General features: G+C 36.2%; 1 protein-coding gene across 1 annotated transcript in view; it reads right to left on the reverse strand.

Annotated features, from left to right (window-relative positions):
• CCDC150 (coiled-coil domain containing 150) overlaps positions 1 to 26,909 on the reverse strand; it is a 103,918-nt gene that overhangs the window by 49,894 nt on the left and 27,115 nt on the right. The window contains exons 12-14 of the mRNA XM_068543845.1: positions 26,672 to 26,849; positions 26,042 to 26,110; positions 3,452 to 3,535 (exon numbers count right to left, since the gene is read on the reverse strand). Coding sequence (XP_068399946.1) covers positions 3,452 to 3,535; positions 26,042 to 26,110; positions 26,672 to 26,849 — 331 coding nt within the window. The remainder of the gene's footprint in view (positions 1 to 3,451; positions 3,536 to 26,041; positions 26,111 to 26,671; positions 26,850 to 26,909) is intronic.

The following is a 26,909-nucleotide window of genomic DNA, read 5'->3' on the forward strand; positions in this document are numbered from 1 at the left end:
TTCAATATACGCAAATCAATCAATGTGATACACCATAGTAACAAACTAAAGAATAAAAACCATATGATCATCTCAATAGATGCAGAAAAAGCTTCTGACAAAATTCAACACCCATTTATGATAAAAACTCTCCAGAAACTGGGCATAGAGGGAACCTACCTCAACATAATAAAAGCCATATACGACAAACCCACAGCAAACATCATTCTCAATGGTGAGAAACTGAAAGCATTTCCTCTAAGACCAGGAACAAGGATGTCCACTCTCACCACTATTATTCAACACAGTTTTGGAAGTCCTAGCCACGGCAATCAGAGAAGAAATAAAAGAAATAGAAATTGGAAAAGAAGAAGTAAAACTGTCACTGTTTACAGATGACATGATACTATATATAGAGAATCCTAAAGATGCCACCAGAAAACTACTAGAGCTAATCAATGAATCTGGTAAAGTTGCAGGATACAAAATTAATGCACAGAAATCTCTTGCATTCCTATACACTAATGATGAAAAATCTGAAAGAGAAATTAAGGAAACACTCCCATTTACCATTGCAACAAAAAGAATAAAATACCTAGGAATAAACCTACCTAGGGAGACAAAAGACCCGTATGCAGAAAACTATAAGACACTGATGAAAGAAATTAAAGATGATACCAACAGATGGAGAGATATACCATGTTCTTGGATTGGAAGAATCAATACTGTGAAAATTACTATACTACCCAAAGCAATCTACAGATTCAATGCAATCCCTATCAAATTACCAATGGCATTTTTTACAGAACTAGAACAAAAAATCTTAAAATTTGTATGGAGACACAAAAGACCCCGAATAGCCAAAGCAGTCTTGAGGAAAAAAACAGAGCTGGAGGAATCAGACTCCCTGACTTCAGACTATACTACAAAGCTACAGTAATCAAGACAATATGGTACTGGCACAAAAACAGAACTATAGATCAATGGAACAAGATAGAAAGCCCAGAGATAAACCCATGCACCTATGGTCAACTAATCTATCACAAAGGAGGCATGGATATACAATGGAGAAAAGACAGTCTCTTCATAAGTGCTGCTGGTAAAACTGGACAGCTACTTGTAAAAGAATGAACTTAGAACACTCCCTAACACCATACAGAAAAATAAACTCAAAATGGATTAGAGACCTAAATGTAAGACTGGACACTATAAAACTCTTAGAGGAAAACATAGGAAGAACACTCTGACATAAATCACAGCAAGATCTTTTTTGATCCACCTCCTAGAGTAATGGAAATAAAAACAAAAATAAACAAATGGGACCTAATGAAACTTAAAAGCTTTTGCACAGCAAAGGAAACCATAAACAAGACCAAAAGACAACCCTCAAAATGGGAGAACGAATCAACGGACAAAGGATTAATCTCCAAAATATATAAACAGCTCATGCAGCTCAATATTAAAAAAGCAAACAACCCAATCCAAAAATGGGCAGAAGACCTAAATAGACATTTCTCCAAAGAAGACATACAGATGGCCAAGAGCACATGAAGAGCTGCTCAACATCACTAATTATTAGAGAAATGCAAATCAAAACTACAATGAGGTATCACCTCACACCAGTTAGAATGGGCATCATCAGGAAATCTACAAACAACAAACGTTGGAGAGGGTGTGGAGAAAAGGGAACCCTCTTGCACTGTTGGTGGGCATGTAAATTAATACAGCCACTATGGAGAAGAGTATGGAGGTTCCTTAAAGAACTAAAAACAGAATTATCATATGATCCAGCAATCCCACTACTGGGCATATATCCAGAGAAAACCATAATTCAAAAAGACACATGCACCCCAATGTTCATTGCAGCACTATTTACAATAGCCAGGTCATGGAAGCAACCTAAATGCCCATCGACAGACAAATGGATAAAGATGTGGCACATATATACAATGGAATATTACTCAGCCATAAAAAGGAACGAAACTGGGTCATTTGTAGAGACATGGAGGGACTTGGAGACTGTCATACAGAGTGAAGTAAGTCAGAAAGAAAAGCAAATATCGTATATTAACACATATATGTGGAACCTAGAAAAATGGTACTGATGAACCGGTTTGCAGGGCAGAAACAGAGACACAGATGTAGAGAACAAACGTAAGGACACCAAGGGGGGAAAGCAGTGGGTGGGGGGGGTGGTAAAAAAAAAAAATTCTTTTTTACAGTTCAAAAAGTTAAACATGGTCCCGAATAGGAAAATCTACAGAGACAGAGAGTAAATTAGTGGTTGCCAGAGGCTAGGGGAAGGGGAGAATGGGGAATGACTGCTAGTGGGTACAGGGTTTCTTTTTGGCACGATGAAAATGTTCTGGAATTAGACAGTGGTAATGATTCCACAACTTTGTGAATGTACTATAAACCACTAAATTGTACACTTCAAATGTGAATTATATCTCAATAAACCATTATTTTAGGGAAAAAAAACCCCAACATTCATAGCAGCATTATTTACAATAGCCAAGATATGGAATCAACCTAAGGGTATATCAACAGATGACTGGATAAAGAAGATGTGAGAATATATATATATATATATATATATATATATATATATATATATATATACTCTCTCTCTCTCTCTCTATATATATATATACATATATATGTGTGTATGTATATATACACACACACACACACATATATATATGTATAGAGAGAGAGAGAGAACATTACTCAGCCATAAAAAGGAATGAAATCTTGCCATTTGCAATAACATGGATGGACGTGAAAGGTGTTGTACTTAGTGAAGTAAGTCAGACAAAGAAAGACAAATATTATATGTTAGCACTTATATGTGGAATCTAAAGAATAAAACAAAGCAATGAAAATAACAAAACAGAGACAGACCCACAGAAATAGAGAATAAACTATTGGTTATCAGTTGGGGGAAGGAAGGTGGGATGGGCAAAACAGGGGTAGGGGATTAAGAAGTATAAACTACTATGTATAAAATAAACAAGCTACAAGGACTGATTGTTCAGTACAGGGAATATAGCCAATATTTTATAATAACTTTAAATGGAATATGATCTATAAAAGTATTGAGTCACTCTGTTGTACACCTGAAACTAATGTAATACTGTAAATCAACTATACTTCAATAAAGAGAGAGAGAACATAGGCTTTCTACATTGGCAGCAAATGACCATGCATAAAATAATTATAATAAAGTTTATACTGTCACAGAATGAGCCTTGGCTTCACAATTTTAGGTTTCAGTATTATATTATGGGTGTGTAAATAGGAGTCACCTGGATTTGAATGAGAGACCAAACTTAGGGAGGCTTAAAAACTTGTCCAAAGTTATAGAATTAGTAAATGACAGAGCTAAGTCCTCTCAAAATCCAGGAAAATTTAGCTTGACAACTGGCATTAAAAAATTAGAAAACAAAAATCAAAAAATGAAATCTCATACCTGTAGTCTTCCCTTTTCATAGGCCAGTTTATTTTTACTCTCAGTAATTTTTCCCAAGACATTTTCCACCTGCTGTTGGGCAAGCTGATAAAGCAAACACAGGTATCAGTACCTCTAGGCATAGAATGAATAATCATTTTCTTTCTTAAACAAGTATTTATACCCTTACTATTTCTAAAGTAATGAATCCAGGATTCATATTTATTTGCTACTGCTACCTCTTAGTCTGTCTTTAGACAGCTGATCATAGTGTAATATGAAACATGTAGAGAGACTGCTAATGAAAATATGAGTGCCTTAAGACTCACAGTTGTTCTTTGTTTCCTAATTCTGTTTTTGTTATGTCAAGTATTCCTTTGTAGCTGCAACCTAACCCAGATGCGGGGTGGTTTTATCAGTGGTTGCAGATATACAGTTTGAGGATTATATGCAGTCGGCCCTCTGTATCCACAGGTTCCACATCCACTGGTTAAACCAACTGTGGATCAAAAATATTCAGGAAAAATAAATTTCCAGTAAGTTCCAAAAAGCAAAACTTGAATTTGCCACACACGGGCAACTGACAACTATTTAAATAGCATTACATTGTGTTAGGTATTATAAGTAATCTAGAGATGATTTAAAGTATATGGAAGGATGTGCATAGATTATATGCAAATATCACACCATTTTATATAAGGGACTTGAGCATCCACAGATTTTGGTATCTGGGGGGTCCTGGAACTAATCCCCCACAAATACTGAGGGATGATTGTAGTTATTTAAGACAATGGGAGCTACAAATGATCACAACCATTTGGTCAATAGCAGATACTTCAGTTACCATAGTAAAAGGCAGTAAAAAAAGAAAAAAAAAAAAACTGAAAAAAAAAAAAACAAAAGAAATGTTTGTCGGAAACTCCAACATTGTTTGATCAAGTACTCAACACAATGTTATCTAGGACAAACATTACTGAAGTCTCTATATTTCATGAAGTTACATATTTAATCATTCAAACAGCCTTTAATAATGAGTTTTTTTTCCCTCAGACTTTGTCAGAGGAAATAACTATAAAATAGTTTTCTCTTGACTAAATTTTGAACCTTACTGGTACTTCAGGAACACTATTAGTGACTGAATATAGAAATTTTCACCTTCCATAATCAATTTCAGTGTTACATCTTAATAACAGGAAATACTGATATTTGCCGTATGTCAAAATCATCTTCATAAGTCCATTGTAGGAATAATACACACACAAGCAAATGTGACTAAGAACACAAATTCTTAATCACGTAGGTCAACCAGCTGCACTATGGGTCATTTCCAGTAAATTTTAAGTTCAAAGTCTTAATAATGTTGGTAAATATCCTATGTTGACATAATCACTATTTCTGGTTTACGTTTGCTTAATCTGTGAATAATAGAACAAAAGGACCTTTTCAGCATTTAAAGCCAAAGAATTTAGATTTTTGTTTTATATTCAACTTTAGGCTAGTCTGTAAAGATGAAACCATGTATGTTGGGATATTAATTTACACAAGAGACATTCCTCACTATCTCCAACATTGTTACAGCTATTCTTTACTCGTCTCTTTGTAGTGCACTTTATTTCATTTTAAATATTGTGAATATTTTCCAAATAAAAGTAAAAACACATTCCAAACTAGATTACTGTATAACATGTAACTCATTTCTTCCCCTGTTCAAAATATTTTCATGATAGCATATATTCTGTTAAGAGGTCACATTAATCTGGAGCATTGTTTTCTCCTTGGTAGTTGTCTTGGCTAGAAGAATTAAGCCATTTTAGACATTCTAGACTTGATAAAAACCTATGGAAAAATTATAAGTAGTGATTAGTCCTACTGTAAAATTATGCACATTCAATATAAAAATTTATACCCAATATTAGATCGGTGGGTAATTAACTATTATGGCTATTTAGGCATTTGTCCTATCAGATCAATATTTATTTCATACCTACTTATACATATTCATACTTTGTTTTTTAAAGTTTCACTTTTTAAAAAAATTTTTTTTTAAATAGATCTTTATTGGAGTATAATTGTTTCACACTACTGTTAGTTTCTGTTGTACAACAAACTGAATCAGCCATATGCATACGTATGTCCCCATATCCCCTCCCTCTTGAGCCTCCCTCCCACCCTCCCTATCCTACCCCTCTAGGTGGTCACAAACCACCGAGCTGATCTCCCTGTGCCATGCTGCTGTTTCCCACTAGCTAACTATTTTACGTTTGGTAGTGTATATATGTCAATGCTACTCTCACTTTGCCCCAGCTTCCCCCTCCCACCCTGTGTCCTCAAGTCCATTCTCTATGTCTGCATTTTTTTTTTAAAAGGAACTAATTTATGTATGTATTTATTTATTTATTTATTTTGGCTGTGTTGGGTCTTCATTGCTGCGCACGGGCTTTCTCTAGTTGCGCTGAGTGGGGGCCACTCTTCGTTGCGGTGCGCGGGCCTCTCATTGTGGTGGCCTCTCCCGTTGTGGAGCACAGGTTCCAGGCACGTGGGCCTCAGCAGCTGTGGCCTGCAGGCTCCAGAACAGGGCCCAGCTGCTCCACGGCATGTGGCACCTTCCTGGACCAGAGCTCAAACCTGTGTCCCCTGCGTTGGCAGGCAGATTCTCAACCACTGAGTCACCGGGGAAGTCCCTCTATGTCTACATCTTTATTCCTGTCTTGCAACTAGGTTCATCAGTACCATTTTTTTTTTTTTTTTAAGATTCCACATATATGTGTTAGCATATGGTATTTGTCTTTCTCTTACTGACTTACTTCACTCTGTACGATAGACTCTAGGTCCATTCACTTTCAATCGTGTGTTGCTCCCACTAAAGCAAAGGAAAATATTTTTTTAAAGCATTCAGACCAATAAAGTATTGGTTTCAAAATAACCTAAGGAAAATGTAGACTGCTATCAATAAATAGGAGGCTAGTAATAATATATTATCATAACATTAGTCATCAATTAATTTTCTGTCTGTGGAAGACATACAGTCCTCCTTTACCACAATATTTTTCATTTTGGGAACTATGATGTAAAATCATCCCATGAATGCAACGTTTGGGATTATGTTTTGATCAAGCCTTCAGCAGAAAATATATCACAAGGATGGCCAATAATGCTACAAAAACAAAGCTACACCATAACCATAAAAGCTGAATTATTTAAAACTTAAAATTCAGTTCCAAGTCCTATAAATCAAGGTGCCCAATGTGTTGCAAAATGTAGGTTAGCTTATAAAAAGTCAAGAGCTAGATTTAACCAAAAATATGCTAGCCATTACAAATAAAAACACTCAAAAATAACTTTGCTTGCCTTCTTGGAATGTGGAAGGCTTTTTATTTTTTTAAATAACTTGGATAGTCCGGGTCTCTTATAAAATGTGTCCAAGAATTTTTAAAATAATGGCACTTTTTTCCTCAATAAAATTCCCTCTTTTAGGCAAACGCATAAAGAATTCTATTACTCTTTCAAATACACTTTTAAAATAATTTCCCCTTTTTGCCACCAAAGAGAACACTAATGCACTAAGTGAAAACTCAGAAAAATCAAAATGTGATACTGTTTGACACAGAGTCACTTATTTAAATTTATGACAAACAAAAATAAATTGTTCCAGTTGCTAAAGGAAAGTAGATGTTAAGGCAGTAACTTAAATTACTGTTTTCAGATTATTTAAATAGGCCCTGTACTTAAGAAAATTGATGGAACACCAGAAATTAGAGAGAGACCACTTAAATGAGTGAATATCTCAGATTCTGAGTTGTGGAATGCAGAACTCAATGCAACCTTTGCTTAAATAATCTTGGCAATATACTATAAAGATTATTAATATACAGAGCAAAACAGAAACTGCAGAATCACCTTAGAAACAGCATACAAAGAAAAATGCTAATGGTTAGAATATACATTTTAACTCAAGCACTGAAACATCACTCCTTGGAAAAGCAGGAAGCTAACACAGAAAGAATTATCTTAAGATATGAAAGGCAGGCTGACAAGGATCAACAGTAAGCCACAAAGTGATTTCTAAAATAATTTTAAAAATCTGGGTAAGCTCTAAAAGTTAGCAGAAGCTGTTAGAAGGATACATAAAACCAAGAGATAGTAGCATCTTGGTAAAGCTGTTTTATAAGTAGATTCTTAAGTAGGAATTTTATTCAAAGTGTTTAACAACCAGTATGACATGGGCCCCCGCAAATGGAACCAACTCTGTCACCCTCACAAGTATACACTGACTGAATGTCATCCTAGTTTTAAGAAATACTACATTTAATACATTGTTTAATTTCAAGTCATTATAATCCTAGTTGTGTATGCAACTAATTCTATTTCTGTCTGGTGCTACCATTTGAAAATGTATGATTAAAATACAAATGAGAAGTGGGGCAAATAGTCATTTAACTTGAACCCAGGAATAGTAACCTTCTCACATTTGGATCTTTTCTCATTGTGTTTCCCTGCATGATTGCCTGTGGTAACGGACTTAAATTACACCATCATTCATAGCAAACAGACTTGTGGTTGCCAAGGGAGAGGGGAGAATGGGGGAGGGATGGAGTGGGAGTTTGGGGTTAGCAGATGCAAACTATTATATACAGAATATATAAACAACAAGGTCCTACTGTATAGCACAGGGAACTATCTTCAATATCCTGTGATAAACCACAATGGAAAAGAATATTTAAAAATATAAAAGTATAACCGAATCACTTTGCTGTACAGCAGAAATTAACACAACATTGTAAATCAACTATACTTCAATAAAAAATTTTAAAAATTACACAGTCATTAAAGGCTGAAATGGCAAACATAAACCTAAAATAAGGAAGTGTGAGAAAAAGAAGAAATGATATTTATACAAGTATACTGTATATGTTGGCCCTGTGAGGGGCACTTTACTCACAGTATGACATTTAATCCTCACAGCCTGGTAAGACAGACATGACCCTCTTTGTGCTCTACCCAATCGACGTTTCTTAAACACCTATTATGTATTAGGCGCTATGGTAGGCAAGGGAGTATACAGATGAGTAACTACTCTTCTTGCATTAGAAGAGAGTGAAGGCAGATGCATAAGCAGGTCAATTTCTAACTTATGTAGTAACTATTTTGATATGGGTATGCACAGTAGGCTGTGGGAACCCCACAGTTAGGGGAGATCCCCTTGGTGCTGAAGGCCATAGAGGTTAAGAACTTGCCCAGGTCACACAGTAAATGGAGCCAAGTATTGTAACCAGGTCTGAATTTAAATCTGTGGTGTGGCATACACAACACACATTCATATGTATATCTCTAAAAATCAGTAAGAGGTTATACTAGAGGGTAGTTTTTATTGAGAATTTTAAGTGTTAATTCTCAAAGAACAAAAATATACTGCCGGCATTGAATGGCAATAGGTTTAATGACATTGCTCGGATTGAAAAAAAAAAGTTCTTAGCCTCTTTCCTCAAGACTCATACAGCCAAGTGAAGCACTTCCAGGCAGGCTTGGTCAGAGAAGATTCTATGCATAGACATATAAGCTGGAATTGAGGTATGGGATATCACTGGGAGACCTTAATCAAGAGGTGCTGTGGGCAGGCAATAATCAACATTGACCAAATCACTTGCAAGACCCGTCAAAGTCACTAATAGGATAAGGCCAGAGGCCTGCTCACTGGCAGTAGAGGCACAAAAGAATCACGCAGACTGAGATATGGTCTTCCAGAGAGACCCAAACCAGGTGGGTGGATAAGCCCAGCTGAGGCCTGGCCAACAGGAAAGGACATGGATGAATCTTTAATCTTGGGGGAGGGAGGTGTGGTTTGAGACAGTACCAGGAATTAGAGCTAATGCACCTTGTTGCTTTGATAGGAACTTACAGGCTTTCTTCTGAGACAGTTGAGATACTAAGAATTCAATAAATGTTAGCAATGCTCTACATGCTTTACATGTATTAACTTACTTAACCTCAACAACCTCCTAATAATAGTATGATTATCCCCATTTTGACAGATTAAGAAACTCAGGCTCCGAGAGGTTAAGGATCACACCCAAGGTCACAGCCAAAACTGAAACATAGATAGTCTGGCTCTAAAGCCATGAAAATGTAAGAGGATTTATACATATATTTTTAAATTTTATTTATTTACCAATTTTTGGCTGTATGGGGTCTTCGTTGCTGCGCACAGGCTTTCTCTAGTTGCAGTGAGCGGGGGCTACTCTTCATTGGGGTGCATGGGCTTCTCATTGCAGTGGCTTCTCTTTGTTGCAGAGCACAGGCTCTAGGCATGCGGGCTTCAGTAGTTGTGGCACGAGGGCTCAGTAGTTGTGGCTCACGGGCTCTAGAGCGCAGGCTCAGTAGTTGTGGCGCACGGGCTTAGTTGCTCCGCGGCATGTGGGATCTTCCTGGACCAGGGCTTGAACCCGTGTCTCCTGCATTGGCAGGTGGATTCTTAACCACTGCACCACCAGGGAAGTCCCAGGATTTAGATTTAGTCTCTGTAATTTTTTATAGTTGAAGTAATGAGCAGCTTATGACAGAGTTTGAAAGAATTTAGTTCAGATTAAGGCAGACTTCACATCAGGGCCTTCTTTGGAATTTTGAAAGATGATTTGCATGTTATAGAAGCAATGGCTAATTCTTTCTCAAGCATTCAGAAGCACATGGAAAAGTTATTAGCTGTTTAACATAACAATCATCTCTTTAAATCTCTTTCACCTGGAGATGTTTTAAGAATTCTACCATTTATTTGTAATGGATTGACCTTGTCAAATAGCTTTTAGAAATCGAACTTACTACTGATTTCCTAATGGATGGAACTGTCAGAAAGAGAAAAAAAATACAAGTTTGTTCCTCACAATTTATGGAAAAGAAAATATTTTAAAACGTTAGAAATACTGGTGCTTTTCAGCATTATAGATCATCTGTGTAGGCAGACATTTAAAGGCTGTCTTAAACTCTTGTTTCCCTAAATCCTCTATTGTCTGAATACCGTAAGGCTCTCTGACATATTTAGCCTGCATTATTCAGACTTGTGATAATTATCAAAACAAAAAAAAAAATGAAGGAAACCCATCTCCTGATTTCTGATTGTTTTTTAAAACTCATAGTCATTAATTGCTACTTTAGACTGACCTTTTTATACCCCTAATGGCAATCAGAAGTTGCTTGCTCAAGTTCTAGGGAAGCAATTTGATCTGCCAGTTGCTTATTCTTTTCCTCTAGAGTCTGCAGGTTGCAGGTTAATGCATTTATGTCTACCTTTAGAAAAAATAGAGAAAAGAAATCTATGCCAGATCCAAGAATATTATCTTGTTTTTAAAATGACATTTTTAACTGTAAAATAAATGGTATCTTATGAACATGTTTCCCTGCTTTTTAGTTGTCTTTAGCAGGAGAGTTATTACAAATTGTATAGTGTACATTTACTAGAAGTGAAAGTCCTTCTGGTACTTGATACTTACTTATATATTAACTCAAGCATATAAATATAGATGCAAAAATACTCCAAAAAATATTAGCAAAATGAATCCACCAATATATAAAAGGATAACAAATCAGGACTAAGTGTAGTTTATTCTGGTAATACAAGCCTTGTTCAACATTCAAAATTAATTACTATAATTCACCACATCAATAGACTATAGAAGAAAAACCATATGACCATCTGAATAGACACAGAAAAAGCATTGCACAAAATTCACATTAATTTATGATAAAAATCCAGTAACCTAGAAATGAAAGGGAACCATCTCTATGTGATAAATTATGTCTGTAAAAACTTACAACTAATATCAGTATTGGTGGAAGACTGAATGTTTTCCCCTAAGACTGGGAAAAAGGCAAGGGTATCTGCTCTTGCCATTCCTATTCAGTATCACACAGGAGGCCTTAGCTGGTGCAACAAGGTAAGAAAAAGTAATAAAAAGCATAGAAACTGGAAAGGGAGAAATAAAACTGTCTCTACTGACAACAGACATGATAGTCTACATAGGAAATCCCAAAGAATCTACAAAAGAAATACTAGAATAAGTGAGTTTAGTAAGGTTGAAGGATACAAGGTCAAATCAATTGTATTTCTATATAATAGCAACAAACAATTGGAAATTGATATTTCTTAAAAGTTCCATTTATAACAGTTCCAAAATCCATGAAATTCTTAGGTACAAATCTAAGAAAAAATATGTCCAATATTTGACATGCTGAAAATTACAGTATGCTGACAAGATAAATCAAAAGCCTAAATAAAATGGAGAGACATACTGTGTCCCTGTATTAGGAAGATACAATATTGCTAAGATGTCAATTCTCTCTAATCCCAATTTAAATTGTGTGGGATAATTTACCAGTGTCCACCCTTTGGTGGGGTCTAGACTGTGAGGCTAGAAAATAATGCCCTGTAAGAAATGCTAAAGGGAGCTCTTCAGACTGAAATAAAAGGGGATTAGATAATAACTGGAATCCACATAAAGAAATAAAGGGTACCAGAAAATGTAGCAACATAGGTACATGTAGAAGACACATAAATATGTAGTTTTTGTTTGTAACTCTCTTTGTTATCTATAAATCAAAAATATATGGTAAAAGAAAGGTTAAGGGAATTAAAATAGTGCACCAGAAATATCTACTTAACACAAAGGAAGGCAGTACTGGAGAAAGAGAGGAACAAAAATCACATAAAACATATAAAAAAATAGTAAAGTGGCAGATGTAAATCCTACCTTATGGGTAATTATGTTAAATATTAATGGATTAAACACTCTAACTAAGAAGCAGAGACAGGCAGAATAAGTTTTTTAAAAGACCCAACTGTATGCTGTTCATAAGAGACACACTTTAGATCCAAAGACACAAATGGGTTGAAAAAAGGATGGAAAAAGATATATGATGTAAACAGTAATCTGAAAAGAGCTGGAGTGGCTACACTAACATGAGACAAAGTAGATATTAAGACAAAAATCTGTGAGATAAAGAAGTACATTATATATTGAAAAAAGGATCAACCCATTAAGAAGATAACGTTTATAAATGCATTTGCATCTAACAACACAACCCCAATGAAGCAAAAACAATACAGCAAAAACTGACAGAATTGAAGGGAGAAATAACAATTCAACACTAACATTCGAAGACTTCAATATCCCTCTTTCAATAATAGGTGGAACAGTTAGATGATCAATGAAGAAACAAGTGATGACTTGAACAACACTATAAAGCAACTGGACCTAACAGACATCTTTAGAACACTCCTCCAAACAATAATAGAATACACATTTTTCTCAAGTGCACATGAAGCATGCTCTAGGATATACCACATGTTAAACCATAAAACAACTCTCAATAAATCTGAAAGGACTGAAATCATATAAAGTATGTTCTCCAACAACAATGAAATAAAATTAAATGAATAAAAGAAGGAAATTTGGAAAATTCACATATATGGGGAAATTCAAAAACATATTTCCAAATAACCAATGGGTCAAAGAGGAAATTACAAAGGAAATTAAAGAATATTTTGAGATGAATGAAAATGGAAATATAACATGATAAGCAAAATGTATGGTATGCAGCTAAAGTGGTGCTTAGAGGGAAATCTGTAGCTGTATAAACTTATATTTAATAAAAAAGAAATATCTCATATCAATAACCTAAGCATCCATCTTAAGAACCTAGAAAAAGAAGAGCAAATTAAACTCAAAGCAAGCAAAAGGAAGAAAATAATAAGGATTACAGCAGAAATAAAACAGAGGCTGGAAAAACAATAGAGAAAATCAGTAAAACCAGAAGTTGGTTCTTTGACAAGATCAACAAAATTGACAAACCACTAGTGGTATTAACCAAGAAAAAAAAAAAAAAAAGAATACACAAATTGCTAAAATTAGAAAGAAGAGACATTATATTGAACTTCCAGAAATAAAAAAGGGGCTACTATGAACAACTGTATGCCAATAAATTACATAGCCTAGATGAAATGGACAAATTCCTAGAAAGACCCAAATGACTGAAACTCAAAAAAAAAAAATGTAGAAATATGAATTGAACTACAACAAATAAAGAGACTGGATCAATAATAATAATAATTAAAAACAAAACAAAACACTCCCCACAAAGAAAAACCTAGAACTAGATGGCTTCACTGTTGAATTCTACAAAACATTGAAAGAATTAACACCAATCCCTCGCAAAGTCTTCTCAAAATAGGAGAGGGAACACTATCAAATCATTTTAAGAGGCCAATATTATTGAATACCTTGATACCAAAACCAAAGATGTCACAAGAAAAAAAAAACACAAAAAACTATGGGATAACCCTTATTAATATAGATTTTTAAATCCTCAACAAAATAATAGCAAGCCAAATCAAACAACATATGAAAAGGATTATACACCATAATCAAGTGAAATTTATCCCCCAAAGGAAAACTTGGTTCAACATTTGAAATCAATCAATGTAATACACCTTAGTAATAGAATAAAGGCCAAAATCCACAAGATTATTCCAATAGATATAGAAAAAGCAACTGACCAAGTTCAACATATTTTCATGATAAAAATTCTCAACAAACTAGGAATAGAAGGGAATTTCCTCATCCTGATCATGGGCATTTAGGAAAAGCACACAGCTAACATCATGCTTAATGGTGACAAACTGAAAGCTATCCCTCTAAACTCAGGAACAAAACAAGGATGTCTGCTCTCATCGCTTCTATTCAACCTCTCATGGCTGGAGGTTCTAGCCAAAGCAATCACACAAGAAGAAGAAACAAAAGGCAACAAATTGGAAAGGAAAAAATAAAACTATCTCCATTTGCAGATAGCACAATCTTATATAGAGAAAATATATACTCTATTGTTAAGATCACAATACTCTCCAAATTGATCTACAGGATCAATACAAACCCTATCAAAATTCCAGCTCCTCTTTTTTTGCAGAAATGGAAAATCTGATCCTGAAATTCAAATAGAAATGCAAGGATCCAGAATAGCCAGAAAAATCTCAAAAAAAATAAAGTTGGAGGACTCACACATCTCAATTTTAAAACTTATTACAAAGCTACAGTAATCAAGACCATGTGGTACTGGCATACGTACAGTCATATATATCAATGCAATGGAATTGAGAGTCCAGAAATAAGCCCATGCATCTATGGTTAACTAGATTTTGACAAGGGAGCCAAGATTATTCAATAGAAAGAACAGTCTTCCAACAAATTGTCCTGGGATAACTGGATATCCACAGGAAAAATCATGAAGTTAAACCTCTACCTCATACCATATATAAAATTTAACACAAAATGGATCAAAGACCAAAATGTAATCTGTAAAACTATAAAATTTTTAGAATAAAAAATGGGTGCAGGATGACAGTTGCAAGATGGGGGAGTAGAAGGACATGAGCTCACTCCTTCATACAAAAACACCAAAATCACAACTAACTGCTGAACAACCATAGACAATAAAACACTAGAACCTACCTAAAGAGATACCCTACATCCAAAGACAAAGAGGAAGCCACAACGAGATGGTAGGAGGGGCACAACTGCAATAAAATCAAATCCCATACCCACTGGGTGGGCAACCCACAAACTAGAAAGTAATTATACCTGAAAAGTTCTCCCACAGGACTGAAAGTCCAGAGCCCCATGTCAGCCTTCCCAGTGTGGGGGCCTGGTAAGAGGAGGAGGAGCCCCCAGAGAATCTGGTTTTGAAGGCCAGCGGGGTTTGATCGCAGGAATTCCACAGGACTGGCGAAACAGAAACTCCACTCTTGGAGGGCACACACAAGGTCTCATGTGCACCAGGACTCAGGGAAAAAAAGCAGTGACCTCATAAGAGACTGGGCCAGACCTACCTGCTAGTACTGGAGGGTCTCCTGGAGAGGCAGGGGAGGAGCTGTGGCTCACTGCAGGTACAAAGACACTGGCAGCAGTAGTCCTGGGGAATAATCATTAACATGAGCACTCCTGAAGGCTGCCATTTCCTCCCAATGACCTAGCCGCACCCAACAGCCTGTAGGCTCCAGTGCTGGGACGCCTCAGGCCAAACAACCAACAGGGCAGGAATACAGTCCTACCCATCAGCAGACAGGCTGCTTAAAGTCTTCTTGAGCGTGGCCCTGCCCAGAGGGACAAGAACCAGCTCTATCCACCAGTGGGCAGGAACCAGGAAGCCTGCACAAGTCTCTTAGACAGCCTCATCCACCAGAGGGAAGACAGCAGAAGCAAGAAGAACTACAAGCCTGCAGCTTGCGGAACGGAAACCGCAATCACAGAAAGTTAGACAAAATGAGATGGCAAAGGAATATGTCCCAGATGAAAGAACAAGATAAAACACCAGAAGAACAACTAAGTGAAGTGGAGATAGGCCATCTACCGGAAAAAGAATTCAGAGTAATGATACTGAAGATGTTCCAAGATCTCAGGAAAAGAATGGAGGCACAGACTGAGAAGATACAAGAAATGTTTAAAAAAGACATAGAAGAACTAAAGACCAAACAAACAGAGATGTACAATACAGTAACTGAAATGAAAAATACACTAGAAGGAATCAATAGCAGAATAACTGAGGCAGAAGAATGGATAAGTGAGCTGGAAGACAGAATGGTGGAAATCACTGCCATGGAGAAGAATAAAGAAAAAAGAATGAAAAGAAATGAAGACAGTCTAAGAGACTTCTGGGACAACATTAAATGCACCAACATTCGCATTATAGGCTTCCCAGAAGGAGAGTAGAGAGAGAAAGGACCTTTGAAAATATTTGAAGAGATAATAGCTGAAAACTTCCCTAACAAGGAAAAGGAAACGGTAACCCAAGTCCAAGAAGCAAATAGACTCCCAGGTAGGATGAACCCAAGGAGGAATATGCCAGGACACACAGTAATCAAACTGACAAAAATTAAAGACAAAGAAAAAATACTAAAAGCAACAAGGGAAAAGCAACAAATAACATACAAAGGAATTCCCGTAAGGTTATCAAGTGATTTCTCAGCAGAAACACTGCAGGCCAGAAGGGAGTGGCAAGATATATTTAAAGTGATGAAAGGAAAGAACCTAAAACCAGGAATACTGTACCCACCAAGGTTCTCATTCAGATTTGAAGGACAAATCAAAAGCTTTATAGACAAGCAAAAGCCAAGAGAATTCAGCACCACCAGACCAGCTTTGCAACAAACGCTAAAGGAACTTCTCTAGGTGGAAGAGAAAAGGCCACAACTAGAAACAAGAAAATTATGAATGGAAAGCTCACCAGTAAAGGCAAACATACAGTTAATGTAGGAAATCATCTGCACACAAATATGATATCAAAACCAGTAACTGTGAGAAGAGGAGAGCACAAATGCAGGATATTGGAATTGCATTTGAAATTAAAAGACTAGCAAGTTAAAGCAATCTTCTTTATATATAGACTGCTATATCAAAAGCTCATGGGAACCGTAAACCGAAAATCTGCAATAGATACACACAAAAAAGAAAAAGGAATCGAAACACAACATTAAAGTTAGTCATCAAATCACAAGATAAGAGAACAAAAGAGGAAGGAAAGAAAAAAGACCTACAAAAACAAATCCAGGGAATTCCCTGGTGGTCCAGTGGTTAGGACTTGGCACTTTCACTGCCATGTCCCAAGTTCAATCCCTGGTCAGGGTACTAAGATCTCACAAAACAAGGGGTATGGCCAAAAAAACCCACAAAAAAACCCCAAAATCCAAAACAATTACGAAAATGGCAAGAGGAACACGCATATTGATAATTATCTTAAATGTAAATGGATTAAATGCTCCAACCAAAAGACATAGACTGGCTGAATGGATACAAAAACAGGATCCGTATATATGTTGTCTATAAGAGACCCACCTCAGATCTAGGGACACATAGAGACTGACAGTGAGAGGATGGAAAAAGGTATTCCATGCAAATAGAAATCAAAAGAAAGCTGGAGTAGCCATACTCATATCAGACAAAATAGACTTTAAAATAAAGACTGTTACAAGAGACAAAGAAGGACACTACATAATGATCAAGAGATCAATCTAAGAAGAAGCTATAGCAATCGAAAACATATATGTACCCAACATAGGAGCACTCCAATATATAAGGCAAATACTAACAGCCATAAAAGGAGAAATTGACAGTAATACAATAATAGTGGGGGACTTTAACACCCCACTTTCATCCATGAACAGATCATCCAGACAGAAAATCAATAAGGAAACAAAGGCCTTAAATGACACATTAGACCAGATGGACTTAACTGATATTTATAGAGCATTTCATTCAAAAGTAGCAGAGTACACATTCTTCTGAAGTGCACATGGACCATTCTCCAGGACTGATCACAAAGCAATTCTTGGTAACTTTAAGGAAATTGAAATCATATCAAGCATTTTTTCCAACCACAATGCTATGAGATTAGAAATCAATTATAAGAAAAAACTGTAAAAAACACAAATATGGGGAGGCTAAACAATATGTTACTAAACAACTGATGGATCATTGAAGAAATCAAAGAGGAAATGAAAAAATACTAACAGACAAATGAAAACCAAACCACAATGATCCAAAACCTATGGGATGCAGCAAAAGCAGTTCTAACAGGGAAGTTTCTAGCAATAAAATCTTACCTTAGGAAACAAGAAAAATCACACATAAACAACCTAACCTTACACCTAAAGCAATTAGAGAAACAAGAACAAACAAAACCCGAAGTTAGTAGAAGGAAAAAAATTATAAAGATCAGAGAGGGAAGAAATGAAATAGAGACAAAGAAAATAACAGAAAAGATCAATGAAACTAAAAGCTGGTTCTTTGAGAAGATAAACAAAATTGATAAACCTTTAGCCAGACTCATCGAGAAAAAAAGGGAAAGGGCTCAAATCAGTAAAATTAGATATGAAAAAGGAGAAGTTACAACAATCACCATAGAAATACAAAGGATCATAAGAGACTGCTACAAGCAACTATATGCCAATAAAATGGACAACCTAGAAGAAATGGACAAGTTCTTAGAAAGATATAATCTCCCAAGACTGAACCAGAAAGAAATAGAAAATATGAACAGACCAATCACAAGCACTGAAATTAAAACTGTGCTTTAAAAACTCCCAACAAACAAAAGTCCAGGACCAGATGGCTTCACAGGCGACTTCTATCAAACATTTAGAGAAGAGTTAACACTTATCCTTCTGAAACTATTCCAAAACATTGCAGAGGAGGGAACGCTCCCAAACTCATTCTATGAGGCCACCATCACCCTGATACCAAAACCAGACAAAGATACCACAAAAAAGGAAAATTACAGGCCAATATCACTGATGAACACAGATGCAAAAATCCTCAACAAAATACTAGCAAACCAAATCCAACAATACATTAAAAGGATCATACACTACGATCAAGTGGAATTTATCCCAGAGATGCAAGGATTTTTCGGTATCTACAAATTAATCAGTGTGATACACCACATCAACAAATTGAAGAATAAAAACCATATGATCCTCTCAATAGATGCAGAAAAAGCTTTTGACAAAATTCAACACCCATTTATGATAAAAACTCTACAGAAAGTGGGCATAGAGAGAACCCACCTCAACATAATAAAGGCTGTATATGACAAACCTACAGCTAACGTCATACTCAACTGTGAATAGCTGAAAGCACCTCCCCTAAGATCAGGAACAAGACAAGGATGTCCACTCTCACCACTTTTATTCAACACAGTTTTGGAAGTCCTAGTCACGTCAATCAGAGAAGAAAAAGAAATAAAGGAATCCAAACTGGAAAAGAAGAAGTAAAACTGTCACTGTTTGCAGGTGACATGATACTATACATAGAAAATCCTAAAGATGTTACCAGAAAACTACTAGAGTTCATCAATGAATTCAGTCAACTTTCAAAATTAATACACAGAAATCTGTTGCATTTCTATACACTAACAATGAGAGATCAGAAGGAGAAATTAAGGAAGCAATCCCAATTACCATTGTATTCAAAAGAATAAAACACCTAGGAATAAACCTACCTAAGGAGGCAAAAGACCATTATTCTGAAAACTATAAGATACAGATGAAAGAAATCAAAGATGACACAGATGGAAAGATATACGATGTTCTTGGATTGGAAGAATCAATACTGTCAAAATGACTATACTACCCAAGACAATCTACAGATTCGATGAAATCCCTACCAAATTACCAATGGAATTTTTCACAGAACTAGAACAAAAAATCTTAAAATCTGTATGGAGACACAAAAGACCCTGAAGAGCCAAAGCACTCTTGAGAAAGAAAAATGAAGCTGGAGGAATCAGGCTCCCTGACTTCAGACCATACTACAAAGCTACAGTAATCAAAACAGTATCATACTGGCACAAAAACAGAAATATAATTCAATGGAACAGGATAGAAAGCCCAGAAATAAACCACACACCTATCATCAATTAATCTACAATAAAGGAGGCAAGACTATACAATGGAGGAAAGACAGCCTCTTCAATAAGTGGCGCTGGGAAAACTGCACAGCTACATGTAAAAGAATGAAATCAGAACACTCCCTAACACCATACAGAAAAATAAACTCAAAATGGATTAAAGACCTAAATGTAATACTGGACAGTATAAAACTCTTAGAGGAAAACATAGGAAAAACACTCTTTGACATAAACCACAGCAAGATCTTTTTTGACCCACCTCCTAGAGTAATGAAAATAAAAACAAAAATAAACAAATGGGACCAAATTAAACTCAAAAGCTTTTGAACAGTAAAAGAAGCCATAAACAAAATGAAGACGACCCACAGAATGGGAGAAAATATTTGTAAACAATGCAACCGACAAGGGATTAGTCTTCAAAACATACAAAGAGCTCATGCGGCCAAATACCAAAAAAACAACCCAATCAAAAAATGGGCAGAAGACCTAAATAGACATTTCTCCAAAGAAGACATACAGATGGCCAAGAGGTACATGAAAAGATGCTCAACACTGTTAATTATTAGAGAAATGCAAATCAAAACTACAATGAGGTATCTCCTCACACCAGTCAGAATGGCCATTATCAAAAAGTCTACAAACAATAAATGCTGAAGAGGGTGTGGAGAAAAGGGAACCCTCCCACACTGCTGGTGGGAATGTAAATTGGTGCAGCCACTGTGGAGAACAATATGGAGGTTCCTTAAAAAACTAAAATTAGAACTACTATATGATCTAGCAATCCCACTCCTGGGCACATATCCGGAGAAAAACATGGTTTGAAAGGATACATGCACCCCAATGTTCATTGCAGCACTGTTTACAAGAGCCAAGACATGGAAGCAACCTAAATGTCCATCGACAGAGGAGTGGATAAAGAAGATGTGGTACATAAATATAATGGAATATTACTCAGCCATTGAATAGAATGAAATAATGCCATTTTCAGCAACATGGATGGACCTGGAGATTATTATACTAAGTGAAATAAGTCACACAGACAAAAACAAATATCATGATATCACTTATATGTGGAATGTAAAAAAAAGAAAAGATACAAATGAACTTATTTACAAAACAGAAACAGACTCACAGACTTAGAGAATGATCTTATGGTTATGGGGGGAAGGGTGGGGGAGGGGAGGGATTGGGAGTTTGGGACTGACATGTACACACTGCTATATTTAAAATAGATAACCAACAAGGACCTACTGTGTAGCACAGGAAACTCTGCTCAATATTCTGTAATAACCTAAATGGAAAAAGAATTTGAAAAAGAATAGGTAGATGTATAACTTAATCACTTTGCTGTACACCTGAAACTAACACAACATTGTTAATCAACTATACTCCAATATAAAAACAAAACAAAACAAAAAGGTGTAAATCTTTGTGACCTTGGATCAGGCAACAGTTTCTCAGATGCGACACTTAAAGCACAGGCAACCAAAGAAAAAATTGATAAACTGGACTTTATAAAAATCTAAAAATTTAAAAAGAACCCACAGAGTGGGAGAAAAATATCTGCAAGTTACATATCTTATAAGGGTCTACCATCCAAAATATATAAAGAACTCTTACAACTCAACAATTAAAAGACATTAAGTAACCCACTTTAAAAATTGGTAAAGGATCTGAGTAGACAGCTCTCCAAAGAAGATATACAAATGGCCAATAAACACATAATAAGATGCTCAACATTATTAGCCATTAAGGAAATGCAAATCAAAACCAAAATGAGGTACCACTTTCACACTTACTAGGATGGTTATTATCAAAAAACAAAAAATAGGGGCTTCCCTGATGGTGCAGTGGTTAAGAATCCGCCTGCTGATGCAGGGGACATGGGTTCGAGCCCTGGTCCAGGAAGATCTCACATGCCGCAGAGCAACTGGGCCCGTCCGCCACAACTACTGAGCCTGCGCTCTAGAGCCCACGTGCCACAACTACTGAAGCCCACAAGCCTAGAGCCCGTGCTCCACAACAAGGGAGGCCACTGCAATGAGAAGCCCGCGCACCACAAGGAAGAGTAGCCCCCGCTCGACGCAACTAGAGAGAGCCCACATGCAGCAACAAAGACCCAACACAGCCAAAAATAAAATAAATTAAATTAAATAAAATAAATAAATAAATAACGTGTTGGTGAGGATGTGGAGAAACTGGAGCCCTTCTACACTGCTGGTGAGAAGAAAAAGTGGTTCAGCATTGTGGAAAACAGTCTGGTGGTTCTTCAGAAAGTTAAACATAAAATTACCACATGACCCTGGAATTCCACTCATAGCTATATATCTTAACATATCTTTAAGATATATAAAAAAACAGGTACTTACAAATACACATACAAATGTTTATAGCAGCACTAATCACAACAGCCAAAAGGCAGAAACAATGCAAATATCCATCAACAGACAAACAGATAAAGAAATTGTGGTATGTGTGTGTGTACATATATATACGTGTGTGTGTGTGTGTGTGTGTATGTATACACACACACATACATATATTGGGTTGGTCAAAAAATTCGTTTGGGTCTTCTGTAAGATCTTACAAAAAACCCAAACGAACTTTTTGGCAACTCAACACACACACACACACAAACACACCAACACACACAAAATGAATATTACTCAACCATAAAAAGGAATGAAGTACTGATACATACTGATACAAAAACATGGATGACCCTCAAAAACATTATGCTAAGTGAAAGAAGCCAGATACAAAAGATCACATATTGTATGATTATATTCATATGAAATATCCATAATAGGTAAATCTATAGAGACAGAATGCAGAGTAGTGTTGGTCAGGGGCTGGGGGAAGGAGGGAATAAGGAGTGATTGCTTAATGGGTATGGGGTTTCCTTTTGGGGTATTGAAATGTTTTGGAACTAGACAGAGGTGGTGGTTGCACAATATTGTGAATATTGTACTAAATGCCACTGAATTGTTCACTTTTAAATGGTTGATTTTATAGTATGTGAATTTCACCTCAGTTAAAAAAAAAAACCGCAATGAGATACTTCACACCTACTAGAATGGGTGTAGTTTTTTTAAAGAGGACAATAACAAGTTTAGGTGAGGACGTAGATAGTGGAATGCTCATACATTGCTAGTGGGACTGTAAAATGGTGCAACTACCTTACTTGTAAAACAATTTGGCAGTTTCTCAAAATGATAAACAGAGTTATCACATGACCCAGTAGTTTTGTTCCCGGAGAAGTGAAAACATATGCTCACAAAAAGAATTGTACACAAATGTTCATAGCATTATTCTTAATAGCCAAAAAATGGAAACGGCCTAAATGTCTATCAACTGATGAATGGATAAATGAAGTGTGTTATATTCATGCAATAGTATTTAGCCATAAAAGAAATGAAGTAGTTATATACACTACAATATGGACAAACTTTGAAATCATCATGCTAGGAAGCCAGACCCAAAAGGCCACATACTGTTTGATTCTATTTACATGACATGTCCAGAACAGACAAATCCACTGAGGTAGAAAGTAGAATAGTAGTTGCCAGAGGTGGGCAGGGGTAAATAGGGAGTGACTCCTAATGGGTACTAGGTTTCTTTTTAGGATGATAAAAAAGGTTCTAGAATAAGATAGTGGTGGTATTTGTGCAAACTTGTGAATATACTAAGAAATCACTAACTTGTATATTTTAAGAAGGTGAATTTATGGTATACTAATTATATCTCAATAATAAAAGGTACTAAAACAATCAGATGATCCACCTAAAAATAAATGAACCTTGGACTACATCTTGCATGATATACAAAAATTAACTTGAAGTGGATCATAGACCTAATATTGAACGTAAAGCCAAAAAAGTTCTAGGGAACAAAGGAGAAAATCTATGTAATCTTAGATTAGGCAAAAATTTCTTAGCTACAACACAAAAAGTATCATCCATAAAATTTGAAAAATTGATAAACTGGACTTAATCAAAATATAAAACTTCTGCTCTTTAAAAGAGCATGAAAAGGCATAATATAGAAGAAAAGTAGGTAAAGCACATATAAAATTTGTTTATATACAAATAGTAATAACTATTACATGAGAATTAATATGACACTATTTTTAAAGCTCTGAAAAATAAATTATAAGAAAACAAACACTGAATTAAAAATGGTTAAAAGATTTGAAGAGGCACTTTAAGTTGTTGATGGCAAATAAGCAGATGAAAAGGTACTCAATATTACTAGTCACTGGAGAAGAGCAAAGTACACCACAATGACATACCCCTACACACCAATCAGAATGGCCGAAACTAAAGGAACTGACAATGCCAAGTGCTGGTGAGAGTGTAGAGAAACTGGAACTCATATATTCCTGGTAGGAATGCAAAATGGCACACATCCTTTGGAAGACAGTTGAACATATATTTACTGTAGGATCTAAAAGTCCAATTCCTGATATGTATCCAAGAGAAATAAAAATACACGTTCACATATGAATATTTATACAGGTTTTTTCATAACTGCCAAAATCTGGAAACAACCCAAATGTTCAATTGGCAAATGGGTAAAGAAACTGTGATATAACAGAACATAAACTACTGATACATACAGTAACATGCGTGAATCTCAAATCTCAAATGCTTTATGCTAAATAAAAGAAGCCAGACTTATAATGCTACATATTGTATGATACCATTTGTATGATATTCTGGAAAAGATATAACTACAGGGGTAGAAAAACAGATCAGTGGTTGCCAGGGGATGGGGATGGAGGAAGAGGCTGACTACTAAAAGGCGCAAGGGAACTTTCCGGGGTGATAGAAATGTTCTATATTTTGATTGTTGTGGTGGTGGTTACATGATTGTGTTTGTCAAAGCTCACAGAACTGTACACTAAAAAAAGGGTGAATTTCACTCTAAATTATAACTCAATAAGCCTGACTTTAAGAAAACATAGCTTTACAATGAGTACACATGTAAAAAATATCAAGTTAGACCAAAAAACGGAACTCTGCAGAAGCACTGTCATTTGGCTTAACCGAACCTCTCTAACGAGCAAGTATCTTTCAGCCCCATGAACATACACTTAGTCTACATTAAAACAAATGAAATCAGACAAGCAAAATAATAATACCATGTTTTAATCACAAATAGCATTTGCCTCAGCCATGAAATATTCACGAGCATTTTAAAGCAAAAAGTATTAATGAATTTAATAGTATCCACCAACTTCCCAAATTTTAAAAAACATATTTGAGGCCACACTGACACCCAGCAAAGTCCTTGCCACAGGAAGTCAGCTTTATTTAAAGATTTTTTGGGTGGACTGTTTGCAAATCACTAGATATGAGTGACTAAACCACAGAAGGTACCTGCCAGCTTAGTGAACTGTCTTTGAGCTCCAGCTCAGAATTTAGCTTTTCTCCTCTCCCCAGTTCTTAAACTAAAAGTTCACATAAGAATGCTATTTAGTTGAGCCAAGAAACAATCAAGGCTAGATGCCTATATCTGACACCTGTTGCTGGGTTTATTGAATGGGGATGGGCTGATAGTCCTTGATGCTCCAGATATATTCTCTAGATGATAGTGATACATAATCTTTACTCTCTTCAAATTTTGAAATGCAAACAGCAATGTCTTAAAGATTTTTTTTGTTTTAATAAGGATTGTATTTGTTTCTCTGGCCATTCTACCTTCATAGAACCCAGAAAAGGGTATCTCACAAATAAAGTGGCAAGTGCTAACAAGTTAGGAAGCTTAAATTAGTTTTTTTTAAAAACCCAAAAAACAAACAAAAAAAACCACCAGCATCATCAGCAATCATCCCTTTGCAGCCCACAGGCCCATTAGCTCACTCTCAGGGGACTCCCTGGCTAAACTACTCGGGAAACACTAGGGTCCGAGGCAGTGATGGCTCACTGGCAAACACAAGATGCTCAACAAGCAAACATTCCCCAGACGCAGCCTTATGCTGAAGTGACTGGAGTGCTCCAAGTGCATCCAGCTTCGTGGCTTCTCTATTCCCCCCACATTTTGGGGGAATAGAGAACAACAAACAACAAAATAGCCCATCTCCTCATTAAGATAAGCTGATATAGGAAGCAGCAATACAGAAGGAATTAAATATAATGACATAACAACAAATAAAATGTGGAATACCTTGCTTTTAGCTAATTCCTTCTCCAAGTTGCATTTTTCTTCTGCTATTTCTTTCTCGGTTTTATTAACCTGCCCAAGAGGAGGGAAAAAAAGAAATGGGTCAATTTAAAAACAGCTGACAGGCTCTACTATAGCAGATACACCCTGCATGTCAATTAATACCTACACTGCAGAGATAGCACATCCTCTCAGAAAAGGGGCCACTCGGGGAGTCTCAGAGGCAGAGCAGACTTCACAAACAGCCCTGAAATTAGAAAGACACATCTGCATGTCAGACTCTGCTGGTTCCTTCCTAACAAGGAAGACAGGGCTGTTTCCCCTTACACTGTTTCCGCTACACTGTCCCACTCCTACTGGGAAAATCGAGTTTTAAATCTGACTCCTTAACTAACATGAGGATGTGTGAATGGTTAGTTAACATTCACTCATACTATATAAGGGTAACTATTTGGCACAGTGCACTCACATGCTGAAAGACACAGATTAGCCACCCAAAGGTTTCTTTCATGGGCAACTCAGACAAACTGCATCTGGGTTGTATTTCTTTTCTGGTCTTTTGCACTTACAATAAAATTTTAAAACAAGATCACCACCACAACCAGGAGGTAACATAAATTCGCCTCTACCTACCTCTCTCTGAAGTCCTTCTTTCTCCTCTAGCAGAGAGGTCTTCTCTTGCATTGATGCGTCCAGTTCCCTTCGCAATCTTGCAATAGTTGATTCTAGCAGCTCTTTTTGCACAGCTGCCCTCTTCTCAGCATCCTGTGCCTTCTGGATACACTGGTTATGCTCAAGGACTAAATGGTCCCTGCAGGAAGAGAACAAGGAGATATGAAAGCTGAATGACAGTTTTTTAACAGAAAGACTA

The sequence above is a fragment of the Eschrichtius robustus genome, chromosome 5 (genome assembly GCF_028021215.1).
Source record: "Eschrichtius robustus isolate mEscRob2 chromosome 5, mEscRob2.pri, whole genome shotgun sequence".
NCBI classification, from domain to species: Eukaryota; Metazoa; Chordata; class Mammalia; order Artiodactyla; family Eschrichtiidae; genus Eschrichtius; species Eschrichtius robustus.